Source organism: Ctenocephalides felis, unplaced genomic scaffold (assembly GCF_003426905.1).
Source record: "Ctenocephalides felis isolate EL2017-DRISC unplaced genomic scaffold, ASM342690v1 CF-g0.4_SCAFFOLD_00845, whole genome shotgun sequence".
Classification (NCBI taxonomy): domain Eukaryota; kingdom Metazoa; phylum Arthropoda; class Insecta; order Siphonaptera; family Pulicidae; genus Ctenocephalides; species Ctenocephalides felis.
Genome location: NW_020536999.1, coordinates 87,233,294 through 87,248,354, shown reverse-complemented (window position 1 = coordinate 87,248,354; position 15,061 = coordinate 87,233,294). Strand labels below are relative to the sequence as shown.

The 15,061-nt window shown below is 30.1% G+C and overlaps 1 protein-coding gene across 1 annotated transcript in view; it reads right to left on the bottom strand.

Annotated features, from left to right (window-relative positions):
• The window catches only part of LOC113391314 (tectonin beta-propeller repeat-containing protein-like), a 38,982-nt gene that overhangs the window by 17,961 nt on the left and 5,960 nt on the right, over window positions 1-15,061 (bottom strand). The window contains 16 exon segments of the mRNA XM_026627258.1: window positions 5,204-5,491; window positions 7,252-7,484; window positions 7,778-8,047; window positions 8,654-8,843; window positions 8,914-9,208; window positions 9,278-9,486; window positions 9,914-10,016; window positions 10,140-10,330; window positions 10,949-11,019; window positions 11,140-11,347; window positions 12,534-12,669; window positions 13,453-13,463; window positions 13,465-13,532; window positions 14,084-14,264; window positions 14,496-14,588; window positions 14,831-15,003. Coding sequence (XP_026483043.1) covers window positions 5,204-5,491; window positions 7,252-7,484; window positions 7,778-8,047; window positions 8,654-8,843; window positions 8,914-9,208; window positions 9,278-9,486; window positions 9,914-10,016; window positions 10,140-10,330; window positions 10,949-11,019; window positions 11,140-11,347; window positions 12,534-12,669; window positions 13,453-13,463; window positions 13,465-13,532; window positions 14,084-14,264; window positions 14,496-14,588; window positions 14,831-15,003 — 2,720 coding nt within the window.

Below are 15,061 nucleotides of genomic sequence, written 5' to 3'. Positions count from 1 at the left end.
GCATTCGTTTCATCAAATAGTTCCAAACCTCATACTCAAACTGAAGAGCATCCCTATGAATGCCAGATATGCAATAAAACATTTCCGCAATCAAGTAGTTTAATTACACACATGATTATTCATTCGGAAGAGCGTCCGAATAATGGTCAAATATGTTATGAAGCATTCGTTTCATCAAATAATTCCAAACTAGAAACTGGAGAACATCGCTATGAATGCCAGATATGCAATAAAACATTTACCCAACCAAGTAGTTTGAATACACACATGATTATTCATTCTGAAGAGCGCCTGAATAATGGTGAAATGTGTAATGAAGCATTCGTTTCATCAAATAATTGCAAACTTGAAACTGGAGAACATCCCTATGAATGCCAGATATGCAATAAAACATTTCCACAATCAAGTAGTTTAATTACACACATGATTATTCATTCGGAAGAGCGCCTGAATAATGGTGAAATATGTAATGAAGCATTCGTTTCATCAAATAATTGCAAACTTGAAACTGGAGAACATCCCTATGAATGCCAGATATGCAACAAAACATTCACACAATCAAGTAGTTTAAATACACACATGCTTATTCATTCGGAAGAGCGTCCGAATAATGGTCAAATATGTTATGAAGCATTCGTTTCATCAAATAATTCCAAACTAGAAACTGGAGAACATCGCTATGAATGCCAGATATGCAATAAAACATTTACCCAACCAAGTAGTTTGAATACACACATGATTATTCATTCTGAAGAGCGCCTGAATAATGGTGAAATGTGTAATGAAGCATTCGTTTCATCAAATAATTGCAAACTTGAAACTGGAGAACATCCCTATGAATGCCAGATATGCAATAAAACATTTCCACAATCAAGTAGTTTAATTACACACATGATTATTCATTCGGAAGAGCGCCTGAATAATGGTGAAATATGTAATGAAGCATTCGTTTCATCAAATAATTGCAAACTTGAAACTGGAGAACATCCCTATGAATGCCAGATATGCAACAAAACATTCACACAATCAAGTAGTTTAAATACACACATGCTTATTCATTCTGGAGAGCGCCTGAATAATGGTGAAATGTGTAATGAAGCATTCGTTTCATCAAATAATTCCAAACTTGAAACTAGAGAACATCCCTATGAATGCCAGATATGCAATAAAACATTTACCCAACCAAGTAGTTTAAATACACACATGATTATTCATTCTGAAGAGCGCCTGAATAATGGTGAAATGTGTAATGAAGCATTTGTTTCATCAAATAATTGCAAACTTCAAACTGGAGAACATCCATACGAATGCCAGATATGCAATAAAACATTTACACAACCAAGTAGTTTGAATACACACATGATTATTCATTCTGAAGAGCGCCTGAATAATGGTGAAATATGTAATGAAGCATTCAAGTCATCAAATAGTTCCAAACCTCATACTCAAACTGGAGAACATCCATATGAATGCCAGATATGCAACAAAACATTCACACAATCAAGTAGTTTGAATACACACATGATTATTCATTCGGAAGAGCGCTCAAATAATGGTGAAATATGTAATGAAGCATTCGAGTCATCAAATAGTTCCAAACCTCATACTCAAACTGGAAAACATCTCTACGAATGTCAGATATGCAATAAAACGTTTCCACAATCAAGCAGTTTAAATACACACATGATTATTCATTCCGAACAACGACCATACAAATGTGAAATATGTAATAAAGCATTCCGTTCATCAAATAATTTGCACTATCATAAGCGAATGCATACTGGAGAACGGCCCTTCGAATGCCAACTATGCAATAAAGCATATACAACATTAGGTACTTTAAAAAAGCACATGACTATTCATTCGACAGATCATCAATTTAAATGTGAAATATGCAATAAAGCATTCAATACTTCGGGTAATTTAAGAACTCATATGCGAACCCATACTGGAGAAAGACCTTATAAATGCCAAATATGTAATAAGGCATTCAAACAATGGGGCAACCTAAAATCTCACAAGACCATTCATTCAGGAGAACGACCATATAAATGTGATATATGTGATAAAGCATTCTCACAAAGAGGTACTAGGAAATCACACATGCTTACTCATCGACTGTCAAAATGTGAAATATGTGATGAAGCATTCTATTCATCAATGGATTTATATCATCATATGGAAACTCATAATGAAGAAAAACCTTATAAATGCGAAATATGCAATGAAACTTTTACAGAATCAAGTAGTTTGGATACACACATGACTATTCATTCCGAAGAGCGACCATACAAATGTGAAATATGTAATAAATCATTCAACTCTTCATATAATTTAAAAGTTCATATGCGAATTCATACTGGAGAAAGACCTTATAAATGTGAAATATGTGTTAAAACATTTCAGACATTAGCTACTGTAAAACAACATATGCTTGTTCATACTGGAGAACGACCTTACAAATGCAAATTATGCACCAAAACATTCTCACATCCATCCAATTTGAAAACGCACATGTATATTCATACTGGAGAGCGACCATTTAAATGTGAAATTTGTAAAAAAGCATTCCGTTCATCAAATAATTTATATTATCATAAGCGAGTTCATACTGGAGAGCGGCCTTATGAATGCCATGTATGCAATAAAGCATTCACACAATTAGTTAGTTATAAAAGACACATGACTCTTCATCCTGAAATAGCATCCGTGTAAATGTGAAATATGTGATAAAGCATTCACATAATTAGGTATTCGGAAAACACACAGCCTCATTCATACCAAAGACTTGTAAAAAATGTGAAATATGCAATTAATTATTATATTATCAAGTGAGATGAGGATGCCCAAAAAAATTTCATCGTACATCTTTTACCATATATATATTAGAGCGGGTCAAATTTGTATGGGATTTTAACTCTTATCTTTGGATCAATACACGGGACATAAGAATTCATTTTAAGGGGGGGCGATACATGTAACAAGAAAAAAAAAAAACGATTTTTTTTTTTTCATAAATCGTTACAATAACATCTCAAAAATATGCCTGCAAAAATTCAAAACAAAATTATCATTATTTATACCTTAAAAACTCATTTAAGTGCCACGCCTCAACTCGACGCTCGAGTGCAATTGTACTCTTATCTGTTTCTGTGTCAAAACTTTAAACGCGTTTTTCTCAAACGACATTTTTGAATACTGCGGGCGTGATAACTCAAAAAGTTCTCAACCGATTCCAATGAAATTTTGCACACATCTACTTTACAGTAATAGCTTCTAGTTAAACCTCAAACATTCCAAAAAAAATTTCAAAAATTAACCTTTTACCAAAAAAAACAGTGAAAAAATGGTGAAAAATCGAACTTTTTTTTTCTGAGGTCTGCCAATTTACGATTTTGTGACTTTTTTAATTTTTTTTTGGTTTAACTAGAAGATATATGTTTTATGAATACGTACAAACTAATTTTTTTGAATTCAGATCACCGTACGAAAAGTGAGAACGCCCGCAGATTGATGGCGTTTTCCGAGAGGGTCTTGGCAGATCTATTTTTACGGCAGCCATTTAAAAAAAAAAAAATAAAAAAAAAATGTTTTTGTGTATTTTAATATATAATAAATAACCATAAAAAAATTCAAAAAGATTCAGTTATTCCTTCCCAGTTTAAAAAGTCCTCAAAAAATGGTAAAAATTAAGGCGATTACATGTATCGCCCCCCTTAAAGGTATGGTTTCTTCAGCAAAGTATCTTTTTTTGATCCCTAGAATCCGGAAACCATATGTGTCTAAGTGACCTTTAAATCGATCCGCCCTAATATATATATATATATATATATATATATATATATATATATATATTAGATGGTAGAGTCTTGGATTTGTAAATATTTTGTAGAGCTTCGAACAAAGAATCTCAAAAGTGATAAAAAAACAAGAAAGTTTTTAAAAAAACCATTTCTTTATTTATTTACTGTCGACGTTTCGGAACTAGGTACGTTCCATCTTCAGGACATCTGTCAAGAAACATGATTTGTATAAGATTTAAGCAAACAATATATTTAAGAAAAGCAGAAGATGGTGGATTTTTTTATATAAAATAAATAAAATTGTGGAAAAAATATTGTAAAGAAATATGACAATATAATCAAAATGAAAATGATAAAAATAAATGAGTGGATTATATAACAAAATATTAAGTTTTAAGAAAAGGTTATTGAAAAAACAGAATTAATTATCTGTATGATTGTATATGCACTAACACTTTTTCACTAAAAAGATTTAATCAAAACAAGTGATTTTATAAATCTAAGAAAAATTTTGCAATTCAAAATTTCTTTGAATATTATTTGAATTACAAAATTTGTTTCTTCGTTTTATAAAATCACTTGTTATGATAAAATCTTTTTTAGTGAAAAAGTGTTAGTGTATAATCAATCATATAGATATTTAATTCTGTTTTTTCAGTAACCTTTTCTTAAAACTTTCTAATTTTTTAACATTTTTAATATTTTTTTATATAATCCACTCTTTTATTTTTATCATTTTATATAAAAAATCCACTATCTTCTGCTTTTTTTAAACATATTGTTTGCTTAAATCTAGTAAAGATCATGTTTCTTGAAAGATGTCCGTTCCGAAACGTCGATAGTAAATAAATAAAAAACAAAAAAGTTTTTTAAAACGTTTCTTTATTACTTTTTGGATTTTTTATTCGAAGGTCTACAAAATATTTACAAATCTTCTACCAGATACCCTTATTTCATAATAGCTATTTTAGTAATCATTGAGAAGCAAAAATTATTTACCTGTAATAATTTAAATTATTACAGGTAAATAATTTTTGCTTCTCAATTTTATATAAAACCTTTTTTAGTTATTTCTTATTACTCTTTACCCCGGTACATAATCCATTCCTTTATACAATTTTTTTCTAATTAATCTGTATTGACCATCGTTAATTAATGTTAATCAATATTTTTAAAAAACATTGTATTTGACGGAATAAATCTGATGATGGAACGTACCTAGTTCCGAAACGTCGTATTAAACATCTTCAAAAAACAAATTGTTTTTTATTATTGGATTTACTGTTCGGAAAAGAAACAATCAATATATTGAAAATATCCAGGACTTATCTATTGAATATATATATATATATATATATATATATATATATATATATATATATATATATATAATTCTTTACCTCGTTAGTTTCATAAGTAATCTTGAACAGCCTCACTGTCCCCCCAATCTTCAGTCGGCTGACACTCTCCGGAGGAAGTCTATGCACATACTTTGCAAAGACTTTTGTATCGACACTTATAACAAAGCACTTCTCTTCACATTTAATATTCAAAGTGAAGTCTCCGCCTTTGAAGAATGGAAAGTCTTCGTATCTAACTTCTTCGAGCCAATTGTTGTCTCTCATTGAATTTAAAACTAGGATGTCTTCAGCAAACCGAACACTTAGGTGGAATGGAATGTCTCTCATCTGCAGAAAAAGAAAAGTGGATGTAAATGAAGTATTATTAGGATTTATGTTAATATTGTTAATTTGAAGGTTATGTTGTCTCTCGAGAAGTATTTATGCCTGCTGTGCCATATATAGATTTTTTTAAGTAAATATGTTAAAAAAACTGTAGTTTATAGATTATAGAGTTTGTAGATTATTATAAATAATGATACTAGCATAGATTGCAGGTATATTTTAAGAAAAAAACAAAGTGTTCATTAAATTCAAATAAAATTTATATAGATTTGTAGTCAATATATAAAATAAATGTGTTTTTAGCAGAATGGAGTTAATGTTTCAGATTAGATTAACATTGATATGGAACTCATAGAAGTGTAAACAAAATTTGTACTTATTGTTAACCCTTTCCACTCGCGAATTCCAAGATTTATATGAATTTTCGGCATCCGAGTAGAAAGGGTTAACCGTACTAAGTGTTATTGTAATCGTTCAAAAATCGCAATTGAAAATTTTTGCATATTTTCAATTTTCAAAGGTTTCTGAACATTTTGGCATCACATTAGAAACTACTGGTGTATGGCATCGTGCCTTAAGGCAGATTACTGGAACTTCCGTACCATAATAAAATATTCGTAGAATAAAATTTAGTAAAAAAAAATATTTTTTAGAAATTTAAAAAAAAAAAATTGTCCAAAAGCAATAGTTTCGTCAACACAAACAGAAAGTTTTTTGACAAAATACAAACTAAAATAAGCCATCGAACTCAAAATATACTCCTGTACAGAAAGTCGATAAAAATTAACAATATCACAAGCCATCACAGACGATAAAGCCAAAAAACACAAAACCATGAGTCGCAAAAATAAACTTCCTAACACTTTTATAACACATTTTGGTATTAAAATTGAACCTGTCTTTTACATCATCGTATAGTTGTAAATCTTGCAAAATTTGCAAAAATTTTGTACGGTTGATGTATTCGAAAAATACGTAAAAAAATATCAAAAATTGCCAAAATCCATGTTGGTCACTTATTACCATTCTAAGAAGACCAGTTTGGCGCAAAATGTCTTTCCCGTCCAAATATTTTATCATGTATAATGTTACCAAGATTTCGTAAATTAAAATCAAGAATGTTTGGCAAGTTGCACGTTTGTTGAAATAAAATTCGCCTTTTTTGTTTATTATGTAAGGTGATAGGCCTAATGGAAGGCCTAAGAGGTATATATTAGACGTAGATTTTTTATTAGGGGACCAGATATCAGGATTTTAGACATTTTTATAAAAATTCATAAAAGTTGGTCCAAATTTAATCAGATTTTAGTTACTTTTAAAAGTCTAAATGGTCCACGACACAAACAATGTTTGGGAACCTATGAATCTAAACTTTAGATCGTGACTATATCAATTTTGTGTAAATTATATGCAATTATTTTATTGAAATTGAATTAGAAATGAAATGACGGTTGTTAATGTCCCTGGAAACTTCGCGATAAATTGATTTATGATCTACATTTGATTTGCTCACAGTGTTAATTCAGATACCACAAGACACCAAAAATAATGAAAGTCACAGTATTTATAATGATCGAATATTTCATGATGGTATAAGAAGTTCCAGCAATTTGCTTTAAAGCATGATGCCATGCACCACTAGTTGTAGATTATTTTTAAACAAACTTGCTTTTTTTCATTAAATTGTTCAATATAGAAAATAAAGATGTACCAATTGCTTGATTCTTTCTACTATCTAATAAGGGGTAGCCCCCTTGACCAACCTGTCTTTCAGCCTTGTGCTTTATCGTGACGACTTCGTGGCATCTTAAATCCACTGTAAATCTTTCTGATTCGTCCAAAACGTTACCGTGAACACTAAGTTCCGTACCAACAGGAAAGGAGGCATTCAAATCCATCTCGTAAGGGGCATCAACTGCCTGGAGATCAACGCAGATGGCATATCTGGGAGCCCCTTTGGTCACATTAAGATCTGTGGTAGGAGTTTCTTTGGTATCTAAAATTAAGGTGAAAGATAAGAATTATAGAATTAAATGTCTTTCATTTTCTGAAGTGAATCATGTATTTGAAAAATATATTCACAATTAAATAATCTACAACATTATAACACATACATCAACTCAGCATGCTTATAAATCTCCACTGAAAATTAATTTTATAGAAAATTGACTATAATTAAGTGTGAGAGGAATAAGATAGAGCGAGCAACAAATAAAGTTAAACAGAAAGAGAATAATAAGAGACATGAAATAAAGTGTGAAAAAAATTGTTTATAAAATAATTTATCACCTTTATTTTCCTCACTTGCTTTAATCATTCCATCTTCCTGTTCGCTCTTCAGCAACGCTTCATTAACATTAATATTCATATTGTCTAGATCCTTCTTCACCGATTCCACAGATTTTGGTACAAGTCTTTGTTCTCGAAGGGACTCCGCCAGAGACTTCTGTTGTTTGGCCAAGGGCTCCGGGTCAAAGTTGAAGACATCGCCCAATCTGGTCGTCAGCCACAAGGATCGAGGACCAGAACCGCCACTGGCTTCGTTCATTTGACAACAAACTGGAATAGAAATAGAAATCTACTGACCAGCAAAATCTATTTAAATGCACTAAATGTAAAACTCTTTGAGTGAAGTACAAAACTTTAGTATCAAAAGAAATAATGAATTTACTGATGCACAAAGTGAATCTTAACTTTATCAAGGAAAACAAAAATATACTGGAGAGCAAACTTAATCTGATGGACTCTATTCTAAAAGAAAACAAAGCCCTACTGTTCAGCAAACCAATTTTAGATCGAGAAAAAAAAAATGAAACTGAACAAATAAACCAAATGAGTAAATTCCGCTGATCGCCAAACTAAGAATAAACTAAAAAAAACAACTCTACTGATAAGCAAATTGGAATTAAGGAAGAAAAAGATCGCTATACTAGCATATGATCTGGATCTTTACTTGATGAAGAGACATGGCTTATCAATTTTTAAAACTTGAAATTGGTTAAACAGTTTTTGATAAAACTGCTCGACGATTTTGTCGAACACTTTTCCAACTTCGATGAAAAACAATTCAAAATGTCTTGAAACATAAAAGCCACAAAATATAGCATTGGAAAAAATCATAAAATTAGCAAAATGTAACCTCAATTAAATATACTTGTGTCTGACCTGATGTAAGATATGCAAGCCAGTCTTCCATATCAGCATCTCCCGAAAACTGCAAGACTACAGGAGGTGGTGAATGTTTATTTGAAGGTGCTCCATGTCCCAAAGATCTTGGAGCCTGCAAAGCAATACGCGGGGAACCAGCTTCACTGCAGCACCAAACACAACAAACATCCGATAGACTGATTTGAATCTGCATAAAAAAACCAGCAATAAAGACCAATGACCTTATAAAAAATGCATTTCTATGGTATTTCTATTACCATTGTTGTGGCTCCATCAGCATTCAGTATTGTCAAACTACCACTGTCCAAAGTGCTGTCTCCAAACCACTCCAACTCCAACAAACAGTCAGCAAACATGTTGTCATCTTTTAGGCAGCACCTGGCTTCACCAGTTTTGGTCCAGGAGCCTCCTTCAGCAGCATTTTCATAATGTTCCCATTTGGGATCAGTGGAATCAACTGTTGCATTGAGTTGTTTTAAGGAGTTTAAGATATCCAGGCGCCACTGTTGGGTTAACTCGACTTGGGGAAGAGAAGACGACGACTCCATAAACCTAGAAGTAATTGGTTGATAGAAATAAGAAGGACAGTTGAAATTTTGTATTAACTTTTCTTTCTCTTACCAGTTTGGTAGATGAGCAGGATCAACCATGCAGGCTCCAGCAGCTACTCCATCCCAGCATGCAGGAGTCTCCTGGACACCGCCTTCGCCCCAACACATAGAAGCCCAGTCGTCCTCATCACCTGGAACTCCTCCTGCATAACTGTTTGTGTCACAAGAGTCTGCATCGAAGACACTCACGTCGGCATCTGCACTTGCTTCAGTACCAACCTGTAAGAAAGAAATTTTTTTTCAACATTAATCCTTTCCACTCGGATGCCGGCGGCAAAATTCATGTAAATCTCGGTGTTAGCGAGTGAAAAGTCTGAAATTCCGAAGAAACGGCTCGGCCAATTTTACCAAAAACTAATCAGCACGATTTTCAAGAATTATCTCTCAAACAGTTTTGGAATTTTTAAAATCGATTCAAGATTGTGGCCTAAGAGGTGGGCAAATATTTTTTTACAAATTAATTGCTAATTACAAAGAAACGGCTCGGCTGATCGTCGCGAAAAACTGACTAACGCTAGTCCTCATCAAGCTACATTGAATGGCTTTTAATTTTTTTAAATAAATCCAGCGGTTTTTTGAGAAAACGTCGACTAATTTGTTAGAATACAGCATAAGATACTAAATTTTCAATACAAAGGTCACTTACCATTGAACCAACACTTCTGACAGGACTCCAAGCTCGTGGGTTTTTCAATTGTGTTTCAAAATGTTTTGCAGTCACAGAAAATTCCTCAACCATTGAACTTGGCCTGTGAAAAACCAAAAATAATATTAGTCATATAATAATCTATATATAAATTAGTAGTTATATATCAATGAGTCCGTATAACTTTTTCCAGCTGGTCTATTTTTTACATTTCAGGTCAATTTACCTAGCAGTATTTTTCCTGATATTATTAGTTTGTTGATTCGTCTGACACTTTTGTTTATCTTGATTTTCAACATTTTCATGTAATAATAAATGTTCAGTAGGTGCTGAATGAGAAGTCTCTTCGAGATCATTTAATTGCAATGAGAATGCAGCATGTTGCTCAGGAGTACTACCTAGGGTGTTGGTCCTATTCTAAAATGGAAAAAATATTTAAACATTATTAACAGTCAGTGTATATATAATTTGAACACAACTCGTATAAAACATTTTGTTATTATGTAAAAGATTATAAAAATATAAAAAAAGAAAAATTTACAATTTTATATTACAAGTATTTATAAATTTTTAAATGTCTCAAATAATACTTTGGCATCATAAAGTCAATATTTGAAGAATATGATTTTCAAAATTGGATTTAAATTTAAATTTTCATAAATTAGAAAAAGTCAATCTATAAAAAACATAGATTTAATCGATTTAATAACAAAATATAATAGTTTTGTAACTGAACATTTTGGAAAATACCTCTAATCTTAAAAATCATAGAAAAAATTGTTCGAAAACTTATAAAAATTTGAAAATCAATGATTTTTTTACAAAAATATCAAGTTTCGGAAAATTTTGATATTCTTGCAGCATATGTGAAACAGGATCCACAACTTTTATACATAATATTTTTGGTTGAGATTTATGTAACATGTATGAATTATTAGGTAATGTACGTCCATATTTCTTACAGTAAAATTACGAAATTGTACGTGACTAGTTTAGTGAGTATTATACGATTTAAGGTTTTATTTAGATATTTACCAATTGCATTAAGCTGTGGTGTTTCTTATCTCGAGGACTTCCTGAAACACTACGTCTGCTATTATTGCTTGCTGAAAACAAATAAACAAAACTTATTTCAGATTTAATAGCATATAATTGTATATAAATAAGTTAATAATTAAAATAAATAAGCTCATCAAAATTTTACAAAAAAGAAATATAACAAGCACCAAGCAAGAATATTACTTTTTGCCTTTCAATATGAAAATTATCATGAGGTTCTTCTAGTGTTTTATTTTTACCTAAAGATGCCATGCTCTGTGTTCTGCTCATTGGAAGTTTGGCCTGGACACATCTCCATTTTTTACCAGTTGCATCTGTAGCACTTACACCAGATCGAAAATACAGACATCTGTCTTCGCTTCCGATACCCCAAACCTATGATAAAATAAAAGATATTAATATATCTAAATAATTGATATAATTTTTCATTTTCAATTTTTCAAGTGGATTTAAAATAGAATACCCAAGTATTACTAATATTAAATTAATTTTATTAAAAATTCAACAAAACAATATTTTTAAAAACAATACTTTACTATACAGTAACACATTCCAATCATATTATTGAGTAATTTAATTTTGTGTATTTGTTTATCTATAATAAAACGTGATCAATAATAAAAATTATTTCAGGCTCTTATTAATTTATTATTTTCAAATGTCTCAAATTATATTTTGGCATTATAAAGTCAAAATTTGTAAAATGTGATTTTCAAAATTTGATTTGAAATATAATAATTTGTTATTAAACATTTTGAAAAATAATACTAATCTTAAAAATCCTAGAAAAATGTTTTTAAAATTATAAAAATTTGAAAATCACTTATTTTTTTCAAAAAGTATCAAGTTTTGCATAATTTTGATATTCATGTAACATATATGTGTCCACAACTTTTTTACGTAATATTTTTGATTGCAATTTATGTAACATTTATGCAATTCTTACGTAATGTTCGTTTCACATTTCTTACACTAAAATTACGAAACTGAAATAAAAATTACTCTAATCTTAAAAGTCATAGAAAAATGTTTGAAAATTATAAAAATTTGGTAATCATGGATTTTTTTTAAAAAATATCAAGTTTTGCAAAATTTTTATATTCATGTAACATGTATGTAACAGTTCCACAACTTTTTCACGTAATATGTTTTGATATCAATTGAAGTAACATTTATGTAACTATTATATAATATAGTGATATAAGTTTCATATTTCTTATACTAAAATTGCAAAATGAAAATTACTCTTATTTTAAAAGTCATAAAAAAAGTTAAAATGATAAAAAATTGAAAATCATTGATTTTTTTTTTCAAAAATATCAAGTTTCGAAAAGTTTTGATATGTGTAATATATATGCTTATAGATCCACAATTTTTTTACGTCATATTGATTTCAATTTATGTAACATTTGTGTAATTATTAATTACGTATCATCATGTTACGTAATGTACATTACATATTCCTTACATTAAAATCACGAAATTGTAATCAATACATAACTGGTTTTGTAAGTATTGTACGATTTAAGGTTTTATCACATCTATTATAAATATTAATCACCTGATCGTTACTAGCGACTGATATTTGTGACATTGAGCCAACCATCTCGACCCATCCCGCCCCGACAGCACCCTCTTCACCGCCACCAGGAGAAATTCCTTTTCGAAACCAAACTCTTTTATCAGAGGTCAAACACCTAAAAGATAAAAAGTATAATTCAATCAATCAACAAAAAAAATCCAATAAAATTAAACCAGAGCACAACCTCTCGATTTTGGAAGTTAACTTCTTACAAGTCCGCTTTAAACGTTTAATGAAATAAGATCATACTAGGGCAACAGTTATGTTTTCCAATTAAAATGAAAGGCATCAGATTTTTTCTTTAAATATAAATATTGTTCATTTAAAAATATTTGTGTACCATGAGAACAATCACATGTCATACAACTTTATTGAATTAAGTAAAGTACTGTAAACAGAATAAGGAAAATAATTTTATTAAACTTATGGGTTGCATGGATCAGAGCATTTCAATTTAAGGTCATTTCAAATACTGGTTCTTGCTGTCTCAAATAATCAGATACCAGGAGTACAGCACTTTACAATATGATAATAGAATTCATTTTTACGATATTATGCAATTCAAATTATAATGCATACCTTTGCCTTTCAAATAATCAGGTACCGGGAAAACAGATAAATCCTCATTACAATAATATAAATCATTAATACATTTTTACACAATTCAAATTATAACAAAAATAAATTATTTAAATAACTATTTTTTGGTAAACAATGAATTTAATTAACTATATGACTCATGAAACAAATTATAAGATATTAGAAAACCTAAGTGTTTCTTTTATAAAAAAAAGTAATTTTAATGATTGCTTTAAATTTTACTTGGAATAGAAATATTCAAAATATTAAAACAAATATAATTATTATTAAATAATTTGTCAATTATATTAATTCTTACCAAACAGAATTTTGAACCAACAGCTACTTGTGTGATTTTCAAACCCTCACCAGGAGGTTTCACTTCTAACCAGGTTTCACCTGTAAATAATATTAACCAAGTATTAAATATTTCTAGTTTAGTTTAATAATTAATAATTGGTTTTATATCATAGCAAATTAACATTATAAAGAACATTGAGACTGTTAATATTAATTCGATTACCATCAATCAATGAAATAATTTCAACAATAAATGTATTATGTGCTTCTGATAAACCAAAAAAGGCCAATATGGAGTGCAAAAAGTATTTTAGTAGTAATTATAGAAAATAGTTGAAAAATATTACAATTTATGAAAATAATTGTGCAAAAGTGTTTTGAACAGCATGTTATAAAAATATTGACATCAATTTAATTTCCAAGCAATATATATTCAATTTGTTATTTTAAATGTAGCATAAAAAATCCTTAGAGAATCATGATTTCAATTAATAGATCAGAATATTTGAAATTATATAAAAAAATAAAAAATATAAAAAAATCTATTATCTATTATGCTTAAATCATAACAATCAAAATTAATTTAAAGCTAAAAACGCAAAGAACATCAGTTTATGTTGATCAATATTTCAGTTTATCAATTTCCTCACCCATGGGAGCATCCCTTGTAACTCCGCCCCTGGCCAAAGCTCTTCCAGACCACAAAGCGGCCCATACCAGTCCAGTACTGCCAACGCTGACTCTGGTAGCCTCAGAACCTGCTGGTGTAGCTACACAAGTCCATCGTCTTCCTTCTGGTAAAGTAGCAGATACACCACTTCTGAACATTACCTAAAAAAATTAAAGAATGATAAATAAACATTGAAAATGTAAGTAGTTTAGATAATGAATCTTATTTGGTAAGACATATCTGTTTAAATCAGCTATGACTACTAATAATGTTCTGAAAAACAATCATTTTTTTTACATTTGTGTAATTAGGAATATATTGGATACCTAGTATTGCAAGAATAATCTTTTATCTTACAATATTCGATAATATAAGACATTATCTTTACATACCCTTCCTTGTGCAGTGACAGCCCAAACGAGCAAAGTTCCTGGTGCAGCACCTTCTAATTCTGTACCACCAATGCAAACATCTATAAAGGGCTCCTGAAACAATATAAATATACAAAATATTGTTCAAGAAAAATTTTGAAAAATATTGTCTCAGACTTAAGTGATATCATTTTATGGAAGTGCAACTTATAAAGCTGATTCCAAAAAGGTTACCCTCATCATGTACTCCATTTTCTTATTTTGTAATCTATTGTCTTAAAAAAATCTCATGATAAAAACACCAGAAATCAATGTCCATCTATTCCTATTTTCATTTCAGTGCACTATTTTTTTACCTGTGTCGGATCTCTATGCAAAGGTGCCACAGCACACCAAGCACCCATAGCACTGTATCTCCTTCTCCTGCACCACTTTCTTCTTCGAACACACGATGACCATTGTTTTCTTGGTCCAAACTGTGCTGGAAAATCTACTGCGTAAGTCCAACCATCATGTTCAAGAGGTTGTCCTTAAAAAAAAAAAGAAAAATAAATAAACAAAATTATAAAATTCTGCCTTAAAAAACT